Source organism: Bombus huntii, chromosome 9 (genome assembly GCF_024542735.1).
Source record: "Bombus huntii isolate Logan2020A chromosome 9, iyBomHunt1.1, whole genome shotgun sequence".
NCBI lineage: Eukaryota > Metazoa > Arthropoda > Insecta > Hymenoptera > Apidae > Bombus > Bombus huntii.
In genome coordinates this window covers 1,207,183-1,230,789 of record NC_066246.1, presented here as the reverse complement: position 1 = coordinate 1,230,789, position 23,607 = coordinate 1,207,183, and the positions used below count along the sequence as shown (strand labels likewise).

General features: G+C 33.8%; 5 protein-coding genes across 12 annotated transcripts in view; 3 read left to right on the top strand and 2 right to left on the bottom strand.

The window, feature by feature from the left end:
• Positions 1-469: 469 nt before the first annotated feature.
• LOC126869128 (mitochondrial proton/calcium exchanger protein) lies at positions 470-4,405 on the top strand. Its single transcript, XM_050625280.1, has 8 exons — positions 470-833; positions 1,179-1,636; positions 1,729-1,899; positions 1,972-2,286; positions 2,366-2,830; positions 2,920-3,357; positions 3,429-3,871; positions 4,240-4,405. Exons 1-7 carry the CDS (start codon positions 776-778, stop codon positions 3,843-3,845), a joined length of 2,322 nt encoding a protein of 773 aa, XP_050481237.1. The 5' UTR covers positions 470-775; the 3' UTR covers positions 3,846-3,871; positions 4,240-4,405.
• A 1,066-nt stretch (positions 4,406-5,471) lies between these two features.
• LOC126869150 (MOB kinase activator-like 3) lies at positions 5,472-8,091 on the top strand. 3 transcript variants are annotated; one of them, XR_007690830.1, is made up of 6 exons: positions 5,472-5,698; positions 5,941-6,091; positions 6,183-6,410; positions 6,480-6,595; positions 6,665-6,891; positions 7,002-8,091. XR_007690830.1 is itself a non-coding variant. In XM_050625336.1 (5 exons), the coding sequence occupies exons 1-5, from the start codon at positions 5,648-5,650 to the stop codon at positions 6,827-6,829; spliced, it is 705 nt and encodes a 234-aa protein (XP_050481293.1). In that variant the 5' UTR covers positions 5,472-5,647; the 3' UTR covers positions 6,830-8,091. The 3 variants fall into 3 exon arrangements, 2 of the variants coding, with proteins under 2 accessions (XP_050481293.1, XP_050481292.1); XM_050625336.1 differs by having other exon boundaries at positions 5,472-5,692; positions 6,665-8,091; XM_050625335.1 differs by having other exon boundaries at positions 6,665-8,091.
• LOC126869137 (mitochondrial-processing peptidase subunit beta) lies at positions 7,750-10,433 on the bottom strand. The gene is made up of 6 exons (XM_050625305.1): positions 10,267-10,433; positions 9,483-9,701; positions 9,020-9,405; positions 8,583-8,946; positions 8,244-8,498; positions 7,750-8,177 (listed from the first exon to the last, which is right to left on the bottom strand). The coding sequence occupies exons 1-6, from the start codon at positions 10,333-10,335 to the stop codon at positions 8,037-8,039; spliced, it is 1,434 nt and encodes a 477-aa protein (XP_050481262.1). The 5' UTR covers positions 10,336-10,433; the 3' UTR covers positions 7,750-8,036.
• Positions 10,434-10,781: 348 nt separating this feature from the next.
• LOC126869126 (nuclear pore complex protein Nup107) lies at positions 10,782-15,156 on the top strand. Of its 2 annotated transcripts, none has more exons than XM_050625276.1 (7): positions 10,782-11,456; positions 11,541-12,016; positions 12,110-12,317; positions 12,400-13,253; positions 13,338-13,655; positions 13,731-13,982; positions 14,074-15,156. In XM_050625276.1, the coding sequence occupies exons 1-7, from the start codon at positions 10,934-10,936 to the stop codon at positions 14,173-14,175; spliced, it is 2,733 nt and encodes a 910-aa protein (XP_050481233.1). In that variant the 5' UTR covers positions 10,782-10,933; the 3' UTR covers positions 14,176-15,156. The 2 variants fall into 2 exon arrangements, with proteins under 2 accessions (XP_050481233.1, XP_050481234.1); XM_050625277.1 differs by having other exon boundaries at positions 11,314-11,475.
• Positions 15,157-16,317: 1,161 nt separating this feature from the next.
• The window catches only part of LOC126869129 (protein Skeletor, isoforms B/C), a 53,902-nt gene continuing 46,612 nt past the window's right edge, over positions 16,318-23,607 (bottom strand). For 4 of the 5 annotated variants that reach the window (XM_050625284.1, XM_050625283.1, XM_050625285.1 and 1 more), the window contains exons 6-12: positions 23,346-23,526; positions 23,190-23,210; positions 22,684-23,074; positions 22,206-22,526; positions 21,920-22,043; positions 21,364-21,658; positions 16,318-21,250 (exon numbers count right to left, since the gene is read on the bottom strand). In XM_050625284.1, coding sequence (XP_050481241.1) covers positions 21,128-21,250; positions 21,364-21,658; positions 21,920-22,043; positions 22,206-22,526; positions 22,684-23,074; positions 23,190-23,210; positions 23,346-23,526 — 1,456 coding nt within the window. In that variant the 3' untranslated portion in view covers positions 16,318-21,127. The remainder of the gene's footprint in view (positions 21,251-21,363; positions 21,659-21,919; positions 22,044-22,205; positions 22,527-22,683; positions 23,075-23,189; positions 23,211-23,345; positions 23,527-23,607) is intronic. The other variant, XM_050625286.1, reaches the window with a different exon arrangement.

The window sequence follows — 23,607 nt, the reverse complement described above, 5'->3', positions numbered from 1 at the left end:
ATATATAAATTTTCATAAACATTCATAATCTAATTATCTCGCTTCATTCCGTACTTCATTTTTTAGGTTTTATTTATTATAATTCATTGTAAATAAATATATATTTTACACATATTATTTTCATATTATCAATGGTACATAATGACACATAGCAGTAGAGATGGCACGTGTAATCTAGGGAGGTCGTAATGAACAGATTCATCAAACCCATTTAAATACTTTCGATGAGAATTTAATATTTCACTCTCTGATATTAAATTGATAATAAGATAAAGAGAAAATTTAAGGAAGATATATGTACATAAAAAATAAACTATATTATACATTTAAAAGTAAAATAATATTAAATTAATTATAGTTTATGTATTTATTAAATCATTCAATAATACATATTTTATAAAGAGAAGTTCATGTGTTTTCATTCGTGTAACTAATTTGCATTAGAAATGCTACCTGTATGTTCTTAAACGGTTAAGAATACACTATAAATAAACAAAAACTATTTTTCTGGAGAAATTATGATGTATATTTCATTGCAAATATACTTCTAAAAAGAAAATATATTGAAAGAAGTAATCCTAGATCGGTATTAACGGAGATATTAATTATTACACTAAAAATAGTGATATACTAGTTCAACAACTAGCTGATCTTTGTTCTCTCATCACTATGTTCAAGTTGGAAAATGTATGACGGTGAGGCATTTTACCACATTGCAGTTAAAAACAGCTTCGAAATAATTACAAAAATTACAAACAAAATATTGTAGTACAAGATGAATTCTTTAATTCGTACAAAAAGGATGGTATCTGGCCATAGAACAACAATTCGCCGTATGTACAATTATTTTTATTCGATAATAAATTGAATAATAATTGTAACATTTTTTAATACATATATTCTAGATTGTACACGCTATGTTTATGTAACAGGCGAATTTGTAGTTGACGCTATTAATATCGGTGATAAATTAACATAAATTTTCCACTTTGCATTGACATTTTGTTAATGATCTATCTGATTATTCCGATTGTAGGTTATGTTGTGAAATAGATATTACATCGATATTATTACAACATATATGTCATTGAAACTGATGAATATTAAAATATCTCGAATTATACTCGTGCTTTGCTTCATCTTACATCTAAATGCTTTATAAAGTATATTTATTACAGAATATTACTGCTTTAAACTGTGGTATAATACCAATCAAATAAATGGTAACTTAGCATTTATTTATATGGGTAGAAGAGATACCAGGAATAATAGATTATTATTGCATTCAACGATAACAGAGAACTGCAATAGTAATAACTTGTCATATGTACAGTCTCGTTCATTTTATATTACACCAACTTGGTATGGTCAAGAATCATCTTCCAAAGTGGAAGACACTGTAAGAAATATTAAGGAACAAAAAGAAATAAAAAATAATGCACAAGAATCTATTGTTCAGAGTGGTTCAAAATCAGTGGAAAAAGTAGAGAAGCTAACTGTATGGCAAAAAGTCAAAGGAGAAATTATACATTATTATCATGGATTTAGGTTGTTAGGTCTTGATATGAAAATTTCAGCAAAGCTGATATGGAGAATTTTGAAGGGTAATGAACTCAGCAGAAGAGAACATAGACTTGTAAGTTACGAATTGTGTATAACTATAAATGATAGTTGTAAGTTATATTCATTCAATTATTTTAATGATTTATTTAACTTAATTATTTTTAGCTTATAAAAACAACAGGGGATGTCTTCAGACTTATTCCTTTCTCTGTTTTTATTATTGTACCCTTCATGGAATTTTTACTTCCAATTGTTATTAAATTTTTCCCTGGTTTATTACCATCTACTTTCCAAACAGCAACAGAGAAAGAGGATAAACTAAAACAAGCACTGAAGGTATCATCTCTATAATATTTAGTAACAATTCTCTTAATAAGTTGCATATGTATGTAATTTTCTGAATTTTAGATGAAAATTGAAATGGCGAAGTTTCTACAACAGACATTGGATGATATGGCAGTGCAGTCACCTGGTTATAAATCGATAAGAGCCAAAGAATTTGCCGAATTTTTTTATAAAGTACGATCGTCTGGTGCTGTAGCCAGTAACGAAGAAATTATGCAATTCAGCAAACTTTTCGAAGACGAGATTACATTAGATTCTCTTACTCGACCACAATTAGTTGCATTATGTAGAGTACTAGATGTACAAACTCTTGGAACATCAAACTTTTTACGATTTTTACTTAGAATGAGACTTAGAAGTCTCACTGCAGATGATAAAGTAATTATTATGTATATGCACATAATAAGCTTTTTCGAAAATAGTAATTAATGTTAATATGATAATATTACCTTTACAGCTAATTGAAAAAGAAGGTATAGACTCACTTACTAGAACTGAATTACAACAAGCGTGCAGGGCCCGCGGAATGCGAGCGTACGGATTACCAGATAGCAAGTTAAAGGAACAATTGTCTCAATGGTTAGACTTAAGTCTAAATAAAAAAGTTCCACCTTCGTTACTGCTTCTTTCGCGCGCGCTTATGGTCCCCGAAACGATACCTATGTCAGACAAATTGAAGGCTACCATTTCTGCCCTTCCTGATACTGTCGTTGCACGTACCCAAGGCGCAATAGGAGAGAAAGAGGGTAAGATGGACCATAAAACGAATATTGAAATTATTAAAATGGAGGAACGTAAAATCGAAGAGGAGCGGCAAGAGAAAGAACCGCAAATCGCCACTGTTGTCCAAAACGATAAAACCGACGAGATTACAAATTCAGATGTAAAAGTAATAGAACAGGCTTTAGATTCTCTGGGGAAGGTATGTGAAAATTATTTTTTATGGTAGTATTAGATTAGTAGTTTTTATTACTATTTTTGAAAGATAACTGTGTATCCAATTTTATAAAGGATAAGAAAATGTCTGTTGAAAAAGAAGAATTGAAAGAGTTGAAGGAAGAAATGGCAGAGTACCAAGAAGATATCAAAGAACTTTATGAAATAAAAGCAGCTGCTAAAGGCCAAGAAGATATAGAAAATATTAAGGTATCCAAAGGTGCTACACGTTTGTTTAAGAAAGTGAATAAGATGATTAATAAGATGGATGCAGTCTTGACACAACTTGAATCTGAAAAACAAATGAAAGAAATACAAAAGAATACTGTTGGCGAAGAGGAAATTACTGTTTCAAAAACTGCTGAAGAATTAGTTAAGATAGATGAATTAATTTCAGTAATTAAAAAGATTCAAAATGTACCTGATCAGCATCGATTACAACGCATAGCCGAAATTCTAGCAAAAATTGACGACGATAGGGACGGATCTATAAAAATTGAAGACGTCTTAAAGGTATAATATATACTATAGAATAAATAATTGAATAACGAAAATTTATACTAATTGCATATCGTAATTTTAAGGTGGTGGAATTAATTGGTAAAGAAGATATTAAGTTAAGTAAAAAGCAAGTAGATGAATTGCTTGAATTGATTGATAAAGAAGAAATCTTGGAAGATAAAGGGCAGACCGAGAAAGCGGTACAAAAAGATGCAAGTGAACTTAAAGATGGAAATTGTACTCAAAGAAAATATGTTCCACCTAAATCACCAGTTCCTGCTACACCAGTGACGACTGAGAAGAGTTTCGGCAAAGAAGAATTAGAAGAAAATGTTGAAGAATCGAATAAAAGTTTTGCTGCGCATTCATCCGAAAAAGAAAGAGAGAAGTCAGCTGCAGTTTTTAAGAGCAATTCCAATTCTGACCCAGTCAGAAATCCTCCGTTGACTCCCGGTGTTCCACCACCTGAAAAAAAAGCGGAAGGCTCTAAACAGCTGTAATAACCGCACAAACAAATATGATTAATGTATGTAATTATGAATACAACCTTTTTACTGGGTACTAATTTAGAAAGCTATTATATTTTCATCTTTAGATTATGTTTCTACCTCCATAGTGCGATATTATTATAAATTTTTTTTTTTTTGTAAACGAACTTGTAAAGTAAAAAGTGTTTGCAAGAAAAACAACTGTAATAGTTTCATGTATGTAGTAATGCACTTTATGGTAAATGTTACTGTTACATGCATGTCTTTAGATTTAAAACATTTGATTAAGGACAAACAAAATGTTAATATAATTTTTATATTTATGAAACTAAAACAGATTTTGAATTCTGAAGACTGTGATGCATTTAATGGCATCAATATATTATTTGTTTTATGAATTTTCTAGGTAACACGTGCTGGACACAAAAACTACATCTTGCATGTAAACTTTCAATGTAAAAAAATGCTTTGTAAAATTGTATGTTATGATAATGTTACTAATATTGATGATTAGTAATGAAATACGATAGAAATATACAGCTTTTATTTCAATAAAACGTAATTACAAAATACTGTAATAGCATAAAGGGATCATTCCATCTGTTTAACTATTGATTATTACGGAATTATAATCCGTAAACAATAGGTCACTTCTTTTGTTGTATAACAGCTTCTTAATCAAGGTTAAAACAAGATGTACATTTATAAATAAAATAATTAATTGCTAAGTATACAACAGAGAACTAGTGGTTACCTGTACGTACCGATTACATAAAGATGCAATTATATAAAAAAGTATACAATATTTTAATAAGTACTATATATTATATGAAAAATTGAATAATTATTAGTACTATATATTATATATATATTACATATATATATTATATAAGATATATATAATATATGTATATCGTCATGTAACAAATATTTTATTTCAGGAAAAACATGAATGGTTATGATGCACAGGACAAAATATTTACTTCTTCACTTTAGTGCATCAAACTGAATATGTAATTTATTATTTAATGGTTTATGTAATAAAACCATTCCTGTATAAAAGTTACAGCAATTTTTTTTAATTTAGGTCAATAATCATATTTATATATTTATCATTGTTATATTAATATATATCTTTCCCTCATATTTTTATTATATTTATTTAGTATTTTATGTTTTATATGAGTTATAGAAAATTATATACGTAAATAAAAAAAAGTCAGATAAATTTATGTATATGAATATAAGAGATATTTATTATGATTTTTTTTCTCTTTTAAATATCGATGTTTTGCATTTTTAATTTGCAATTATTTAATTTCTTTAAATCCACTTGATTTTGTACATTATTATTTAACTTTAGATATATATAAATCCTTCTATCTTTAGATATAATTTTTTCTTGAAATAATATAATTTTCATAAAATCTTAATCATACATATTCAAGATATCTTAAAATTACTGTAATAATGTGAATTTTACATAAACTACTTGGTCAATGAATAAGATATTTAAAAGTATCATCATATATCCTAAATCACTTACATTTGTTCATTTTATTGTATATTTGACTAGAGCACTAATTTTAAAATTTATTTATAAAGAAATAATATTACATATATGATAAATATTTCAGCATTTTATCTTCATTCTAATGTTTGTAAATAAATTGAAAATAATGTAGTGAAGATTTATACATACATACGATACAAGGATTTCCTAGCACATGTAAGAAGACAGAGTGAATACTTTGTACTACCGGTTACCTCGCTACTCGCGAAAGAGGTGCAGGTTTTCTGTATATTTGACCATAATGACTGCGTTAAGTGGTTTTATGGAATTTTTTCAAAAAGGGAAGGTGAATGTAAATTTCTGTTTATGTTACATTCTTTTAAAATATAACAAAAATTCTAACCTGATATTACCGATCAATTTTTATACTTGAATGCATTCTATTTAAACTACATAAAGTTATTAAAACTTTATAAAGTTTTTTACATAGTCTTGTGAATTAAATTTTAATTCATATCTTTCCCTTTATTCATTGTATAGGTATTTAAAAATAAATTTGTTTAATAATGGATTTTTAATTATTTGACATTTCAGACATTTAGGCCAAAAAAAAAATTTGCTCATGGCACATTACGATATTCTTTGCATAAACAAGCACAAGCTTCATTGAATTCAGGAATTAATTTGAGATCTGTTGTGAAATTACCACCAGGAGAAGATCTGAACGATTGGATTGCAGTTCATGGTATTTGAAATTTTCTATTAATCTTACTATCTATTATATAACAAAAAGGCTTAAAAGGTCATAATCTTTATAAATAATAATATAATTTCAGTGGTAGACTTTTTTAATAGAATAAATCTGATATATGGTACCGTATCTGAATATTGTGATTCTGCGTCTTGTCCGACAATGAGTGGCGGAGCACGTTTTGAATACTTATGGGCAGATGGTGAAAAATATAAAAAACCTACTGCACTCCCAGCACCACAATATGTTAGCCTTCTTATGGATTGGATTGAAGCACAAATTAATAATGAAACCATTTTTCCTGTATCAACAGGTATAAAGTTTTAAAAAATTTTAATATTTGGTAATTTGATAATTTATATATGTAAAAATTTCTTTTTAGATGTACCATTTCCAAAAACATTTGTACCACTCTGTAGGAAAATTTTGACACGTTTGTTCAGAGTTTTTGTCCATGTCTATATACATCATTTTGATCGTATCGTAGCAATAGGAGCGGTAAGTTTCATATACATGCTCAATAAATGTTATCATATTAAAATGTAATTTAAAATATTTCTATTTTAGGAAGCACATGTAAATACATGTTACAAACACTTTTACTATTTTGTAACAGAATTTGAATTAATAAATACAAAAGAATTAGAACCATTGGCTGAAATGACTGCTAAAGTTTGCAAGGATACTGCATCACCAACACAAGCAACAGCACCATCAAGTAATGCTAGATAGTTGTAAGCTTAATAAATGCATGAAGTCATAACCAAATTAGAATGAAACAAATTTGCTTTAATGTAAGTAAAATAGATAATGACCATACAATTTTATTGCCTTTCAAAAAGTATTGCAAAATTTTTATTGCTAGGATACCACAAGATAATATTTGTTTTTTTCCAATTTACAGAATCAAAGAATTTCAACAAATGCTTTATGTACAGTGCTTAAGTTCTTTAATTATAATATTGAAAATATTTTATATTTTCCTACTTTAGGATGACTTATTAAAGTAACTATATCTCTCTCTCCCTGGTTAGCCATATTAAATGCGTAACAAATGAAATAATTAGATTTTGAAAATCTATACTTTTTGTGGGTAAATAGTTACAGCAATTATTACAATAATTAATTGTAACAGTAAGTAATTAATGTATAAACATACAAGTTATGTTTTTACAATTGTATGTCTTAAAATTAGTTTATATATCTTTAAATGTACAGATTAACACTTGTACTCAAGTAATTTTATACATCGAGTTTTATAAATAGACTAATAATTTTATAAATAGATTATTTATGATACATATTAATTTTATAAATAGATTGTATTTATAAAATTATTTTATAAAATATATATTTGTATATATAATTTTGCGTCATTAAGATGTTTGTGTAATGTTCTCATATATTGCATTAAAAATTAAAAACATTTTCTATGAATAACACTGTACTAATAATAAAAATAGATAACATCGCATATTGTAAAAAAAAGAAAAAAGAGTACAAATTTAAAAATTAATAAAACACAATAAACCAATTGCCATGATAAAAACTTGTTCACTGTTTATAAATAACTTAAAATGGATTATGATTATTTGAAATAATTTCACTCATTATATACAATTTTCGTTTACTGCAGATTACAAGTCAACAAATAAACTTTTCGAGGATGAATTTATTGTTATATTGTAGCCAGATAATACATGATTTGGAAATGTACTGTTTATTCACCAGGATTAAAATAAGACTATAAAATATCACACTAAAGATTAAATACAGCATTTTTTTACGTAGCTTCAATAATAATTTGATATTATAGTTATGATTATATTTTATAATTACAAATAGTTTGAGTTTTTATAGTCTCACTTTAATGCCAATTCCTTTGCTAAAAGGTCTGTGTTACTTATAACTTGTTCTAAATTTATTGATGGTAACATGTTCACACTCGTAATCTATACATGCCGGAACGAATGATATTATAATCTTGTAAGTTTTCAACTGGTCCAACCGCTGCAATTACTGGACACTGATCATAAATGTATTTCATGCCAATATCGTGAATATTTGAGGCAGTTATGCTCTGCAAATAATTTTATTGATATGAGAACTGTATTTAAAACATAAAAAATATGTGAATGTTACTTACATTTATCCTAGCTTCAAGTTCGTGAAGTGGTATGCGCCGGTTATAACAAAGCATTTGCCGCCCGATGTCTTCACAAATTGCAGTTGTTCCATCCAATTGAAGGAGCATATTTGTTTTAAGAATGTTTTTCGCGCGTTCTACTTCTTTTTCAGTCACTGACGTGCATAATCGCATCCATTCACGTTGTACATTATGTACAAACCATTCAATTTCCATTGGGTCAGACACAAAGTATACACCCCAAAGTCCTGTGTCCTATAAAAAAGATATCTCATATTAACACATGATTAATGTACAATATTATATACATATGCAGTAATATAAATTAATAACAAGTACTTGGTAACAAGTATTGAAGCTTTGATAACTATGGCATAATCCATCAGTTGCAGAAGCTTCAGCCAAGAAACTTATATTGTTTACACCTCCTCCTTGGCTACGATCCCATGCTCCCATAAGGGTATTTGCAACCATAAGAGGAATATTATCTGGATCAGTCCAACCAGCACCTTCAACAGCAATAGCAACATGTGCGAGAGGTATACTATCATCACGAACCCTTATTTCTGATCCTGTGTAACGGCATGGTTCTAACAAAGGTGGAATTTCATCATAGAATGGCCCTTTCATTTGGCCAAAATGCTTCTGAGCTAAATCTACTAGTTGATTGTGATTTACACCACCTGCACCGGCTAAAATGAATCTGTGAAGAAATTTTAATAATTTTTAAATACATATATGTATAATAAAATTATTTTATGGATAGTTGTAATTACCTAGGTGGACCATAGTATTGCCTAACATAATTAACAAGATCGTTTCTTGTAATGCTTTGAATATTTTTAGTAGGGCCAAGAATCGTTCTTCCTAAAGGTGTACCTTGATATGCACTAGCATGTAAATGGTCAAAAACAACTTCCTGCAGATTTGTTTCAACTTCTTGCATTTCTCTCAGAATAACACTACGTTCTCTTTCGATTTCACTTTCACCAAGCTTAGAATTTTGAATGATATCACTCAAAATTTCAACAGCTTTTGGAACATCTTCTGCTAAACATTTAGCATAAAATACTGTTTGTTCCCTGCTTGTATATGCATTTAAATGAGCACCCATGTTTTCAATTTCTAATTCTAAATCAGTTTGTGAACGTTTAGTAGTTCCCTGTTTGTAATTACATTCTCATTTTGATTGTCATTTTTAACATTTTATTTCAAGTGAACTTGAACACCACTACTTACTTTAAAAGCCATATGCTCCATAAAGTGGGCAACTCCATTAATTTCATCGGTCTCAAAGCGACTGCCAGCATCGATCCATAATCCTACCGTAGCTGTTGGTGCACCACTGTCTTCAGTAGCAATTCTCATACCGCAATCTAAAGTTGTAACTTGTGTTGGTGGTTGATTCAACAATATTTCTTTTAATGACGCTGATGTAGATTGCCATTGTTTTGGTACCTGATATAAATATAACTATAGACATATAACAAAGAAAACTAAAAGGACAAAAGTGTAAAAGATTAATTTCATTTTATGCTGGTTTATTTTATTTAAAAGAGATACCAATATTAATAATCTTGACAAAACTAATTTTATAGGCTGAAATAATAACTAAAAGATTGTACAAATTGTAAATTTGATAACATTATAAATTATTGAAATGAAATTGATGTGATCATTTTAATAATATAGAAAACGATATCTGTCAAAATTAAATTTCTCTGTTTACGACACCGTTGTGCAACATGAATTAAGGTTATGATAGCTTGATACAAGTATTTCTATATATATCATAGAACACGATTTACTGAATTCTGTTTGTTATTCATTAATAATAATTCATCATATTTCTTTTGTTTCTACAAACATTTAAAAAGTTCATTCTTATTACGTAAGCAGTAAATGGATTCAATGGTTCCTCAGCTTGAGAAAATCATATTGAATTGAACGTAAAGTTCGAGAAATTATTCTGTTACTACTTAATAATAATAGCAACGTTATGATAGAACTTGAATTTTATTACCTTTACAAGGCTGGTTTTGTTAGAATAAGCCCGCAATGCGGAACTAACTTTAAGCAGACGAGTCGCCATTTCTTTAAGTCTTTACAACTGTACGACCTTGCGACGAGTATGATGGTAGAGTTCGAACTGATGCTTAGAGGAGTATAGTTTTGACATACTTTTTAATATTATATATATATATATATAAATAAACGTTGATGAAACAATAGATCAAAACCCAAATCTATTATGATAACAATCCAATTGTACAAAGCTTTATATAGTATAAAATTGATATAAAGTCGATTCTTTTAAAATAGAGAATATTGAGAGATTATTACTTGATTACATTTTATAAAATCTTTGTAATACTTTTATTTTTTAACATATATGTCCGACATGAGAGAAGAAAATATAATCATATTAAATATTACATGTTAACAATACATTACAACGTGAATATAAAAAAGTGCATATTTTGTACTCGATCGTGAACTTTATGCGATACTGATGTAGGGAATTTCGTTACATTGGAATAATTCCCTATCCCCATCCCGCCATTAGTACCTACTGTGAATTTGAAAACCGGTACGATTGTTAAATATCCTACACTTGTGAATATTCTCTATCTGAATGAAATAAGTAGTCTGGCATAAACGTTTTTAGATCTTTAAGTCTATGTTTCAAAATGGATACCATAAACAATAGCAATGAGAACTTAGAGCAATCTATTCAAATGCTTAGTCAAGAAAACGCTCAACGAAGGTCATTTTTGAGGTTAAGCGGAAAAAGTACACCTTCTAAAAGATTATCATTACAAAACACTAATTATTTACGAAAAGATGTGGATGATTCTCATAACTTTAATGACATCAATAGTTCAAGGATGTCGGGTAAATCCTATCTTCATTCAAGATTAATTAAGGCTCATGATCTTTTGGATATTGATACTTCATTAACGCTTGCTCCTCATGAAGTACGAGATATAATGGCTGCTTCAGAAAAAAGTGAATTTACCTTGAGAGAAATGATGGAAGATAGTAGTGCGACTGGCATGATTTTAAAAGCAAGGGAACCTTGGAGAGATGTTATGTCTAAACTCTTCTATGATTTCTTACATAGTTTACAGGCAAACTTTTCACAGGCACAGGTATTTGATACTATTGCAGATTTTATACAAAACTGCACAGACACGTTAGATATAATGAGAGGTATATAGAAAATTATAGTGTATGTATTGACTTTGTATTTTAGTATTATATTTTGCATATAATTATATATTTTTTATCCTTTAGGTATGCAGTCAAAAGTAGAAACTACTGAAATATCGGAAGATGAAATTTCTTTAGAAAATGAAAGGAACACATGGAGACTTATTTATTGTTTGTACCAAAATAGAATAAATAGTCTCAATTTTCCTACTCCAGTCGAAAATAATACATACATATCAGAAAAGGTTGTAATAGATAATTTGTTCAAAACTGAAAGTTACATTAGAGAATACCAGTTAATAATTGACTGGTTGGAGAAAAATGCATTAGACCAAGCGGATAAATATCCAATCACTGAACATTTCACAGATAAAACAGTCGCATGGGAAAATACTGTGAGGCAATTATTAATGTATAAAGACAAAGAACAAATTCCATTTCGTTCATCCAGACCATTGGTATCATCTCTAGATCCGGATGCTCCAATAAGAGAAGGAAAACCTCTCCATGATTTAGACAGGGAAGATGACGCAAGGATGGAGAAGAGAATGTTCATAGAGGTACAAGATGTTTAATAAAGAATTAATCGAAAAATATTTAAATATATAATATATAAAAGAATGTAATATATAAAATATATTTTATTTAAATAGGTTCGCTGCGGTCGTCTTCAAAAAGCACAAGCATTAGCTCAATACTGTGGACAACCTTGGCGAGCTGCTTGTCTGTTAGGATGGATACCTCATCATGATCCTAACTATCAAAACCCATTATCTGATTCTAAATTACCTATTGAAGGAAATCCTAATAGAAGTCTTTGGAAATTATGCGCTTGGGAACTTTCTCAAGAAAGGCGTGTAGGTAATGATTGTTTTATTATCTGTACTATTAAACATGACCTATCACAAGCTGCATCTTATAATTAAAATTTTTTCGCGTTCAGGTCAATTTTATCGCACCATTTATGCTAGTCTTTGTGGAAATGTTCAACAAATGCTGCAAGTGGCGTCTTCTTGGCAAGATGCACTATGGGCTTATATGAAAACACTGTTAGACATTAAAGTAGAACGGGAAGTGAGAGATCTAGTGGCAAAAAGTTTTACGGACATGCCTGACGATTATTGGAAAAATGAGATCTCGTTAAAAGATGTATTTAAAGAACTTCACGCATCGAAAAACTCTGATATTCGAGCACAATCGAATAAACCCGATCACCTTATTCAGAAATATCTGATACTGGATCAAATACCAAAATTAATGGAAGAAATAGAGGACATGATATGTTCGAAGTCCTGCGATCCTCACTTCTTAAGGTTTTTAGCGCATCTGATATATTTCTTTCGCCAAATTGGGAAAAATGCAAAAGATAAAATTGGAGATAAAGTTCTGTTGGCATATGTTCGCGTTTTGATCGAAATGGATGATCCAATTTTAATCGCTTTCTATACAGCTATGTTACCTCAAGAACTTCAAATAACAAATTATGCCAGTTATTTGGAGACTATAAAAGATTATGAACAACGGAAAAAATGCTTATCTGCAGCAGAAGATGCCAATCTAAACGTAGAGGCAATTACGAAACTAGTAGTAGAAAGTATACGTTCTAAGAACATCGACGTTGATCCCACTGATTTGAAAGGTACTATGACTGACGCGGACGTTGACAAGATTAATGCTCTGGATTGGTTGATATTTTATCAAAGTCAACGGGAAGAAGCATTGTCGCAAACTAATGCTCTTATAAGATATTTTCTGACGAATGAAAAAATTGACGCTGCTAGAAAAGCTTTTAACAAGGTACGAAGTTGAACGATTCCTTACTTTTTAAATGTTTCTCCAGTTGTTTTTAATCGATGATTTTTTGCCTGTCAAATTTTATAGATTCCAGTAGATTCCATTGAAACTATTATGGCTGAATATCCAACGCTAGAAGGTACTTTAACAAATCTCACGATGACAAATAATCTGTCGAAAAGAGCATCTTCAACGATTCGGGAATACCTTTGTTATAAAACTTATCTTGATGCCCAAGAAGGTTTCGCCGAATGGTTTTCTCATTATCATCATGGAAAACCTACGCCGTTAGAAGAGTTACCCGCATATGCGACATTCACCGAAAAAGTCGCATATGAACATAAAAAGTCACAATACAACGTAGAAATGGAAAGGTGGAAGTCTACGATGCAACATCATACGAAGGTTCGTGAAATAAAATTTATCATATTAATACGAAATAAAGATTGTTAATTATTTTTAATATTATTAATCTTATAGGCAGTGAAACAATTATTGTTTAACGTATTGTTATTCCCGGATGGTGGTTGGTTGGTTGATTCAAATAACAATAACGAGGAATCATGTACCCCTGAAGAAGCGGCCCGCGAGCATCAAATGGAAAAGTTACGGCAACTTTGTATTCCAAAAGTTACGCTTCTTTTACATTCTGTGATGACCGAAATGAATGAACACGCTGAATGTATACAATTGGCAGACATTCTTGCCTCTGAACAGTATCAACTTTATAAGGTACATACTGATACTATATATCACCGTTCGTACACGATCAATACGTACTAAAACTGAAAGGTAAAATAATGGATACTTTAATTTATTTTAGGTATTCCAAAAAGGAAGACTGCGCGAAGTGTTTAAGAAAATCTGCGAATCTTCTCTCGTCCTAATGGATCAAAAGAAAGATCCTTGGGGATACCCGAAATAAATTTAGCAAAATTAAATAAATAGCTAAGGAATATATTCAATTGTATATGTAACAACGAAACAACGTATTGGAATTTTAATATCGAAAAAATGTATAGAAAATTTCTTCAGCTTTTTTATAAAACCAGTTTATTGTCAACCACAAGAAGTGAATATAAAATTTGATACAATGTTCAATAATTCATAATCATAATATATTATATACTTCATGATTATTTAGATGCTCCTTTTACCCAATCATTAATAAATGTAGCGCTGTCAAAGCTGTAGATTTAACGCGTGAAATATTGCGGAGAAATTCAGGGTCAATGAAGGACATACATTATCCTGAGATATTTTCATTCGAATAATAATAATAATCATCGTAATTCCACGATCTTTCTCTATAGTTTAGTCACCTCAAAATCTCATACACATCGTTGGTATCCTTCGGACGTGGATCTGCGTATAGTGGATAAATACATACAAAAGTGTTTATTTGTATATAGAATTTCAAAGGAAACCTTTTCAAAGGTTTTATGTATCGAACGAAAAGATAAGAATCATGATAAAGAACGAAGGTGGTCGTGATGCGTGATGTACATTGGAGTCTCTATTTCTATATTCATAGGGTGTTGATACTTTTTGCCGGCAAGAGCAGTCTTTTCATAACATTTTTTTTTTTTTGAGAGCATTTTTCTCTCTATGTGGTTTTATGCGTACATTTGCTGTCTTACTTTCCTCTTTATTTCCGTAAAAAAAGAGACCAAGAAAAAGAAAGAAAAAAAATGAACCGATATTATAAACGAACCATCGCCTATTCTCGTACAATGTATAGACTATATCGAGAATGTTAACATTGCACGGAAATATCTTCATTCGTAGCTGAATCAGAGGATCAAGTAGGCTTTCGTAGATTACTTGTAATTACTCACCAATGAATCGAAACTAGAAAGATATGTATATCACGGAATAATTGACCAAAATATACATGTTTACTCCATGTTTATCCGAATTACTTTCATTTCATATTTTAGGGTTCTTAGTCAGTACGTAGAATTTCAGAACGTGAAATTATTTATACATATTTGGTGGACAGTTATTGAAAAAATTTACTACATTCAAATTTGATCGTTAGTTTGATAATTAAATAAAATTTGATTTGATAGTACGTTTCGCAAATTATTGAACTTATTTCAGAAAGCTACAATGCTCTTATTAAGTTGATCGATTAACCTCAAATATATTAGTAATCTCGCACAAAACAATTTTTATAGCACCGAAATCAGAGAAATAACTGTTTGAAGATTTTAAAAGGAATGTATATATTCAATGATGCAATGCGAATAGTTGTAGCGTCGTGAAACAAGTTGTCCGAGCATTTATATTTTCACAATATCTGTTCTCGCTCGATGATACATAAATCTATTCGGTGCAGAATCAATTTCACCACGAGTAAGATTCTTGGATCGAAGACAGACAAAAATAAGATGAAAAGAAACGACGACACGTGCAACATTATACACATACACGGCTTAAAATGCACTACACTGCATTGACATCGAAATTCAAACTCGTATACATCTTTGTATGCAGTTAGGCTTACACTCTGGACCAGAGCGTTTTATTTTCGCATTCACGATGGCCATAAACTTCAGACACGTGCGAGTAGTTCGGTGTTCGATAAACGCAATCAACGATTACATTACATTCAAAACGTTTAAATTAAGCTGGTATTCCAACTATTTAGGTACTTTCATTTCTCTTTCTCTTTCTTTTTTCTTTTTTTTCTTTGAATAACATAAAACACAATGCACGATTAAATTATGAAAAAATTCGATATGTTCTTAAAACCATGTTCGCACGTGTCTCGTAAAAACACGAGGACCTTGACAATTGAATCGACTTTACAGTAATACGAGTACACGATTAATAGAGTTACTTTGTTGATTAGTCTAGTCTAACACGTAAACGTTGAAAAAAACGGTTGACAATTGTTTTACCATTTCTCGATAATTCTACGTTATATTTTTTACTTTTTTGTTCACGCGAGAGCTGGATAAATTCGCCGAAACATTTCGCATACTTTCCAGAATCAGGTTCGTTTTCGTTTCTTCCTCTTCTCGACACGTTTCTCGGATAGAGTAGTTGATAAATATTTTACTTCTTTTTTTTTTTCTTTATTTTCGTTTCTTCGTTTAAACTTTCACGAGCTATGTCATCCTCTACGAGACCTACTAATCACTAATGGGTGGGTGTCAGCATGTTCGAAAACGACTTATCTACAGATACTTGGATATGGATTTCACGAATTTTTCTCTCCTTCGACTCTTCGCACTCGCGTCTGGCCATTCTACTACTTTCGATCGGATTTTTAAACACGGTCTCTCGTCGACGCGTTCTCTCTTAACGATAAAACATCGTGGCACTCGCCCATTGATACTCGTCGTTCAAAAATATAGATCCTTAGAATTTGTTAAACACAACTGAGGACGGTCTATCGTAATAAATCAATTCTTTCTTATCGACACCACTTTGTACGTTGTTCGTATCGCGCTGGCGAATAAAATCCTTCTGAATGTTTTGCGACTCTTAAACTCCATACCCGTACGCGTCCTCCATCTTTCGTTTCTCCTTCACACGTACGTCACACGCGTAGACGTACTTTATCAGCGAAAGCAAGAAAGCAGACTGTTTCACAAGAGCGCAAAGAGCCGAAGCGCCGATATACCGTTTCTCCCTTTTTTTCTCTCGCTCTCGACGCCGTGTTCTTAAGTGTGAAAATATATTCTACGACAAGGATAAGATTCACAAAGATATCCACTTTTAAAAGCCTTCCAGTTCTCTTCGCGATACATCGTTGAAACAAGAAGACCTTTGTCGTTACATACATATTGACAGTGTTATACATCCGTTCGATCGATCGACGCTATTAAAATCGCTAGTTCGAACGTTCTTCTTTACTTATCTCTACGGTTCGTTTGCCACTCGCTCAATCTTTCCCATTATCAATTCCGATCGATCTCGATTCTTCGCGCATCTCTGTCAGCGGTATCTGTCGATCCGCCATGTTCGTCTTTTCCTTTCTTATTTCTTCATCCGATCGTTCGAGATATCCGTCAGATGGCATTTGCGAAAAATCAGAGATACAAACGCCGATCTCGAGGACTCTCGACAATGTCCATGCAATTTCCTTACGTTCCAATTCAAACGACAGTCCGCTGTTGTCTTTTCTTTCATCCAATAAAACACTAATCGAGAACGTTTCGTCCGAAACCTTTCGAGCCTTACATTAGGGATATGTTCGTAGGGATATGTGAGCGGGTATAGTAGAGGGACAAAACTGGGTATAACAAATAGAGAAGTTCTTCGAAACTATGAGCCAAGAAAGGATTACACAGGGAGGAACGCGCTTGAATACGAATTGAGCGCTAACGGTATAGAATCAGATTCTATCGGTCTCTTAGGTTCTTCTTTTTCGCTTAAATTCCTCGAGTTAATCGATTCTTGGATTCGTCGATTTCCTCCTCGACGAGAGGATCGACGCTTGTGGAAGGAAAGTTACACGAGTAAAACGCTATTTGAACTACGATACGAGAGACACAAAATGTAAACGTGTTTACCTGCTATAAGATAATCGCTAACGATTCGAAATTCACGCTTCGAACGTCGTACACTGGAAACCAAGTACGTCGTTTCGTCGATCCGAACGACGGCCGATCGACCGTACGATCATCTTCGACGCTCGTACATATCCTCCATTCTCTTCTCATATTTTCTTCTTACGTGGTTTTTAAATTACACTTCGATACGGCGAGAAAAGAAGGTTTTCGCTTAACTTCTAAACTATCGTTTTTTTCTTTTTTTTTTTTATTCTCTCTCTCCTTAACTGCTAACAACTTGAGGGACATCGCTCGGGCTGCTCCGTGAATATTCTACGGGACAAAGTGAAAACGAGAGACAAAGAGAGAGAAATAGTCGCGTGGAAAGTGCACATATACACGAAAGAGACGGACAGAGAGAAAAAGAGAGGAGAGGAGAGGAGAGGAGAGACGAGATTATTAAAAAGAGAAGATCTTTACATTCCTATCTAAAACTTTCGTTCGTTCTGTACACTCGTTTACAGCTAGTAGCTTAATGCCGGCGGAACTGTGCGCCGTTTAAATTCTCTTTTTCTACACTTACAACTCGAATAATTGATCCGTACAGATACATATTTGTCTTCTAACGAATGGCGTCTGCTGTCCTACGACCGAGCGTTTTCTTCGCGCGGCCATTCCTTTCACGAATCACCGTATCCGTTGTCCGATCTAATAACCGACAAACGCGATCGATCATTATCGGACGTTTGTACTTGAAAGGATCGAGCGTGATTATTGTCGGAATTTCAAAATTTAGAACGGTAAACCGTATCCACGAATATCGTCCAGCGTTGCTTTCGATCGTCGCGATCGTCGTTCGGATACGTTTTACCATCCCCTCGATAAAATATAGAACTCTTTGGTCGCGATTAATCGCGTTATTGTCCGAGTAACATTGGCGAACGAACGATCGATCCTTACGGTTTCAACAGCTCGTTTATTGTCTCGAGTAAAAGCGGGAAACGCGGGACAGCGAGTTTCGTCGTGTCCGGCGTCTTTCGAAACGTTCCTTTCTCTCGCGGCTCGCGCGTAAATCGCTGGATTCATCGGAGCAGCCCCTCTGAATTTCCGATCCGGCAAGTCGGTATTATATTATTGTCGTTCACAGAAGTAGGAGTTTTATATCCGCTTACATGCTACGATCCGCCTCGCTCTCTCGAAGGACTCGCTTAGAAAGAAGAATAACAGATACGATAAGGGAGAAGGGACGAAGAAAAGCAGTGAGACGAGGAAGAAGAACGAAAATGGCGACGAGGATGCGTTATTCTAAGGTGTACAGACCCGAAGAAAATCATGCGGAATCGCGTGGTATTCTCTGGAGGATCGCCGTCGAGCATCGCCGGAAATACCGCAATTCGGACGCGTTCAATCGACACGGCGATCAAACGAATCTTCGGCTTCGCCTTATGGTCGCTTAATTAACTTTACAAACGCGTGTAATACGTAGTATCCTTACTTGACACTGTTGTTTCTTTGACGCATCTCGCTTAAAAGCTCGAGCAACGATGTCCAACGTGCGTATTCGTTGCTTGTTTACACGTGTTGCTCGAAGTGGAGCCGATCCCTTTGATCCATCGTAAATCGAAGGTAGAGCAGAACGGTATAAACTGTTGTGCTAGGTATTTGTCCAATCGTCATTGTCATTTTGGTTATCGCGATTGATAATCGCGGACGAATACAAACTGGACAACGTTGACAGCTAAACGATGTAAATTTCCGAATTTTCTTTCATATTTATGCATGTAGTACCTCGCATAATGTATGTATGTTTAATATATATATATATCTGTGTGTGCGTGTGTGTGTTTTTGTGTATGTATATATATATAATGTTTATGTTAGGTATGAATGCATATGTAATTAAATACAGGCTGGTCTTCGTGCGTTAAGCAATCGGAATTGCAAAGAATTTTGTTGACTGCTGGCAATTTTGAGGACACCCCGTTACTTAGAATCTGGACACTGCATAGTTTTTATTATTCACGTTTAAAAAGAGGGAGAGATATATCGTTTCTTTCCTTTTTTTGCTACCTCGTTAATCTCTACGTTTCTAGAGTGATTATGTATTTTTCTGATTTCTTGGTTGCACGACATCTCATTCCTTGCACGTATCGCGCTACCTGTTCGCTTGTCGTACGTCTTTGTGAATTGATTTCGATTGCATTCCCCAGTTAAAACAGACTAAACTGTCTCACTCGGTACATCCTTGCGAAACGAAACATCAGCGTTAACATTCGGTTCTATGAATTGACCACGTACGGATACGTTCAACGCGCAAGAAACCAGCTCCTAAGTACTACAGGGTATCTCTTGTCCGAGTGGTTCCTAATTCGTGTAATTAGAGAAGTTCATTATCTGTACCCAAGGCACATTTTATACTTTCATTCCGTTTTAGGAAGGTCCACTCTATAGTATGTACATATTATAGCATTGTTACACGTATAGGGGATAGTTTGCAACTTTATCACCCTTAAATTACATAATGTCTGACGTTACCTTGTACATATTTCCCCGTTTTTTTTTTCTTCAGCGATTCCTTCATCGTTTACTACCCTACGTATTATTGTCAAGTCGACAGCATTTATAAATGTATATCTTAAGTACTACTCGATCTTTAATGTTACATTATACTCGACTATAGCTTTGTGCAAAATTTACATTGTACATGTACCACGGATACTTTCCCCGTTCTTTCGTTTATCACCGATATACGCATCGATCTACACCGATCGATTCTGCTCGATAAATTATAATATCCCTCCCTGTACCCACGATGAACGATACAAGTTTCACGTTATTGTCAGAAATTATCCACGTTTATACCCCGCTCCCGAATTATTATTATTGTCAGAAATTATTCTCGCTCTCCTTTTCCTAAGTAGTCTCTTAAATTCTTAAACGTTAAAAATCACCTCGAATCTCGTTCTCCTCAAGTGCCGTGTTAATACGTGTATGTATGTATGTATACAATATATATAATTATATATATATATGTGTGTATATATAAATATACATATACATATACATATACATATATATAGTATAATATGAAATATTGAATCTGATAGAGATCTTAAAAATATTCTGCTAATCTGTTACGTACGATTAAACCTTACGAGCTAAGTACTTTCTTACAACCTTGTATCGTGTTCAGCAGATTTTAACAATCGCCTTTTTTTGTTTTTGTTTTATCACCGTCGTTATCTACGCGAGTTTCCTTCGAATCCGAATTTACCTTTCCCTTCGTCTCGTTTTCTTTCAGATCTAGCCTTGCGATCGCACGTACGCTCGTAACTCCTCGCGTATTGTTTTAGGCAATGTTTAAGGGTTAATTCATCTTATGAATTGTAACATACCGACGACGAACGTCGTTGTAACCATCGACAGTAACGGCACGGCCGCGTGTGCGCTGTTGACAACGTTTATCTTCCAGCCCAGGTTATTGTGCGTGTAACACTGCGGAGACAAATTGTTCTCGTTCTTATAACGTTCTTTATTCGTGACACGATCATGGCAAAAGCGTCGATCTCGCGTTCATACGATGTCGATTGTATCTTTATGAATCGTACCTGATAATAGACCAAATCCGGAGTATCTTCAGCCACGGTCCAAACGAGTTTAGCGGGCTCACCCTTGTCACACTCTAGTCTAAGGGTTTCAAAGAAATTCTCAAAAGTTTCCATATCCGCGCTCATGTCTACCGTCTTGTGAACCCATTCGCAGTAACGACCAGCCGCCGTGGGATAAGGATATCCGTCCGTGTCGTATTTTACTCCAGCAAACACTCTCTGTGCCCTTTGCTCTGTCTCGGTCTTTTGACCGAATCCACCCTCTGGACTGTCGGTGATATAAAATGGATGGTACCTACAGGAAAGAAATCGCGTTCTTGCACTCTACGCGAAGCAGAAACTTACCATTTCGCAGGTAATTTCGAAAAGAAACAGTTCGTAAAACAATGGCTTCGACGATACGTTCGAAAATTCTATGGAAAATTGTAATCGAATGGCAGTGAACGACGTATGCCGGCGCTACGAATTTCCTATAATTATCGAACATCGAAGGAGCGGCGAAATGAAGGAAACAGAATACAAACCGGACTAATAATAGTTTGAAATTTCAACTCGCCTTGCTGGATTAGCCGGATCGTTCCCACCTTCGACTATGAACGTGTACGTCTGTCCTCTCTCCACTGTGATTTCAGGGATCAGCAAGTCGTTGATGTACCACGCGATTCCCCAAGCAGGTTGTCCTACGTTTTAATCGCCGATCATTACGATATTCGAACAACACTACACGAACGTATAAAAAAGATACGGGATAAAACGATTTGTTAAAAATAATAGCCCAAGGTTCTCTCGTTAACACTCGTTTTAAAAGCTATCCAACGAACGTAGCATACAAGCAAGGATACCTGTGATCCTCGTGTATCCTCTTTTGCCACCAGCGGGTCCGATCCTCGTGCTGAAGGTAGTTTCGTTGGTGATTACGGCTGCTGGCCAGGGTTCGATGTCAGACATGTCCGGGAGGTTGTAGAGGGAATTTGTACACTCGTGCACGTTCCTCGACGTAAAATCAATACGAATGTCCTCGTTCGTCCTGTCGAAACTGTGATGAGCATTGGCTTCTCCTCTCATATTCAGAGGTCCTATCGCCGCGATTACGCTCGTCTCCGTGTTCGGGATCATTCTGTCCTTTACCGGCTCGTTTGTACTCATAGGTCTCATATAAGTAACTGAAATGTTGATCGCGAACGTTACGTCACGCTGTAATCTTCCACGATGAACGAAATAAATAAATTTAATACGCTTTGACCTAATTGATTAGTACGTATATAAATGCCACGATAAGTACAAATGCTTTTGGCGATCATTGAAAAAGTAATTTCTTACCTGTCGTCACGCCGTTCTTTCGTTCTCCGTGCACAAGAACGGCGTCGTTCTTCCCTCCGACCCTTTCATCGGGACACACACCCTTCTTGCCGTCGCATTGAGCGTAATCCGACAAATAATAGTCGACCGCGATGAATTTACCGGTTCTGTTGTCGTAAGCGACCACGACCACGTCGCCACCGATCATCTCGGGCTTTCCTTCGCGACCGGATAAACCGAACGCAACGTACTGGTCCTCGTTGATCCGGCCGGACACTCTGATCTGGATATCGTCTCCTATCATCTCCCACTGGACCTGCACACGGCCCTCCATTAACTCTTTGCAATTGGTCAGCTCGAGTTTCGACAGAGGCGGCGTTTCCTTGTCCGGCGGTGGTGGCGTGCTGCTTGTCTGCAAAAACAACGCAAGTTTTTGCCTTTTATATAGGAGCCACGCTTGTATTTAAAACGGATGATCGTTTCTGACACGTGGAAATCGTCTGTTTGATAGACTCTACGTTACTTACAGGATCGTACCACCAAGGCGGCTATCCCGATAAAAATACATTTCGTTAATGAAATGTCAGATTCAATTGAACGAACGTAACTTTCGTTTTTTAACAGGTGCATGAATACTAAGAAATGAAATTCAGTTTGTTCGCGAACAGTTCGTTTCCAGTTACCGCGATCTTTGTCTGTCCAAGAGCCGGTGGAACGTCGAGGTCCTTCGGGATCATAACGTGTCCAAAGTTGTGCTTAAACTGAACGCACCAAACCGACAGCCAGTCGATGTCGTGCACGGTCAAGTTAGCCGGCAAAACGATTTCTATGTCCGCTCCTTGATAACCACTTAATGGCGCCAAGCTGTAAAATACGAATGCTCGTTTTTTATTCGTAACGCACGAAGTCTAAAGGAAAGTTCGAACGGATGGAATGGATCAAGTA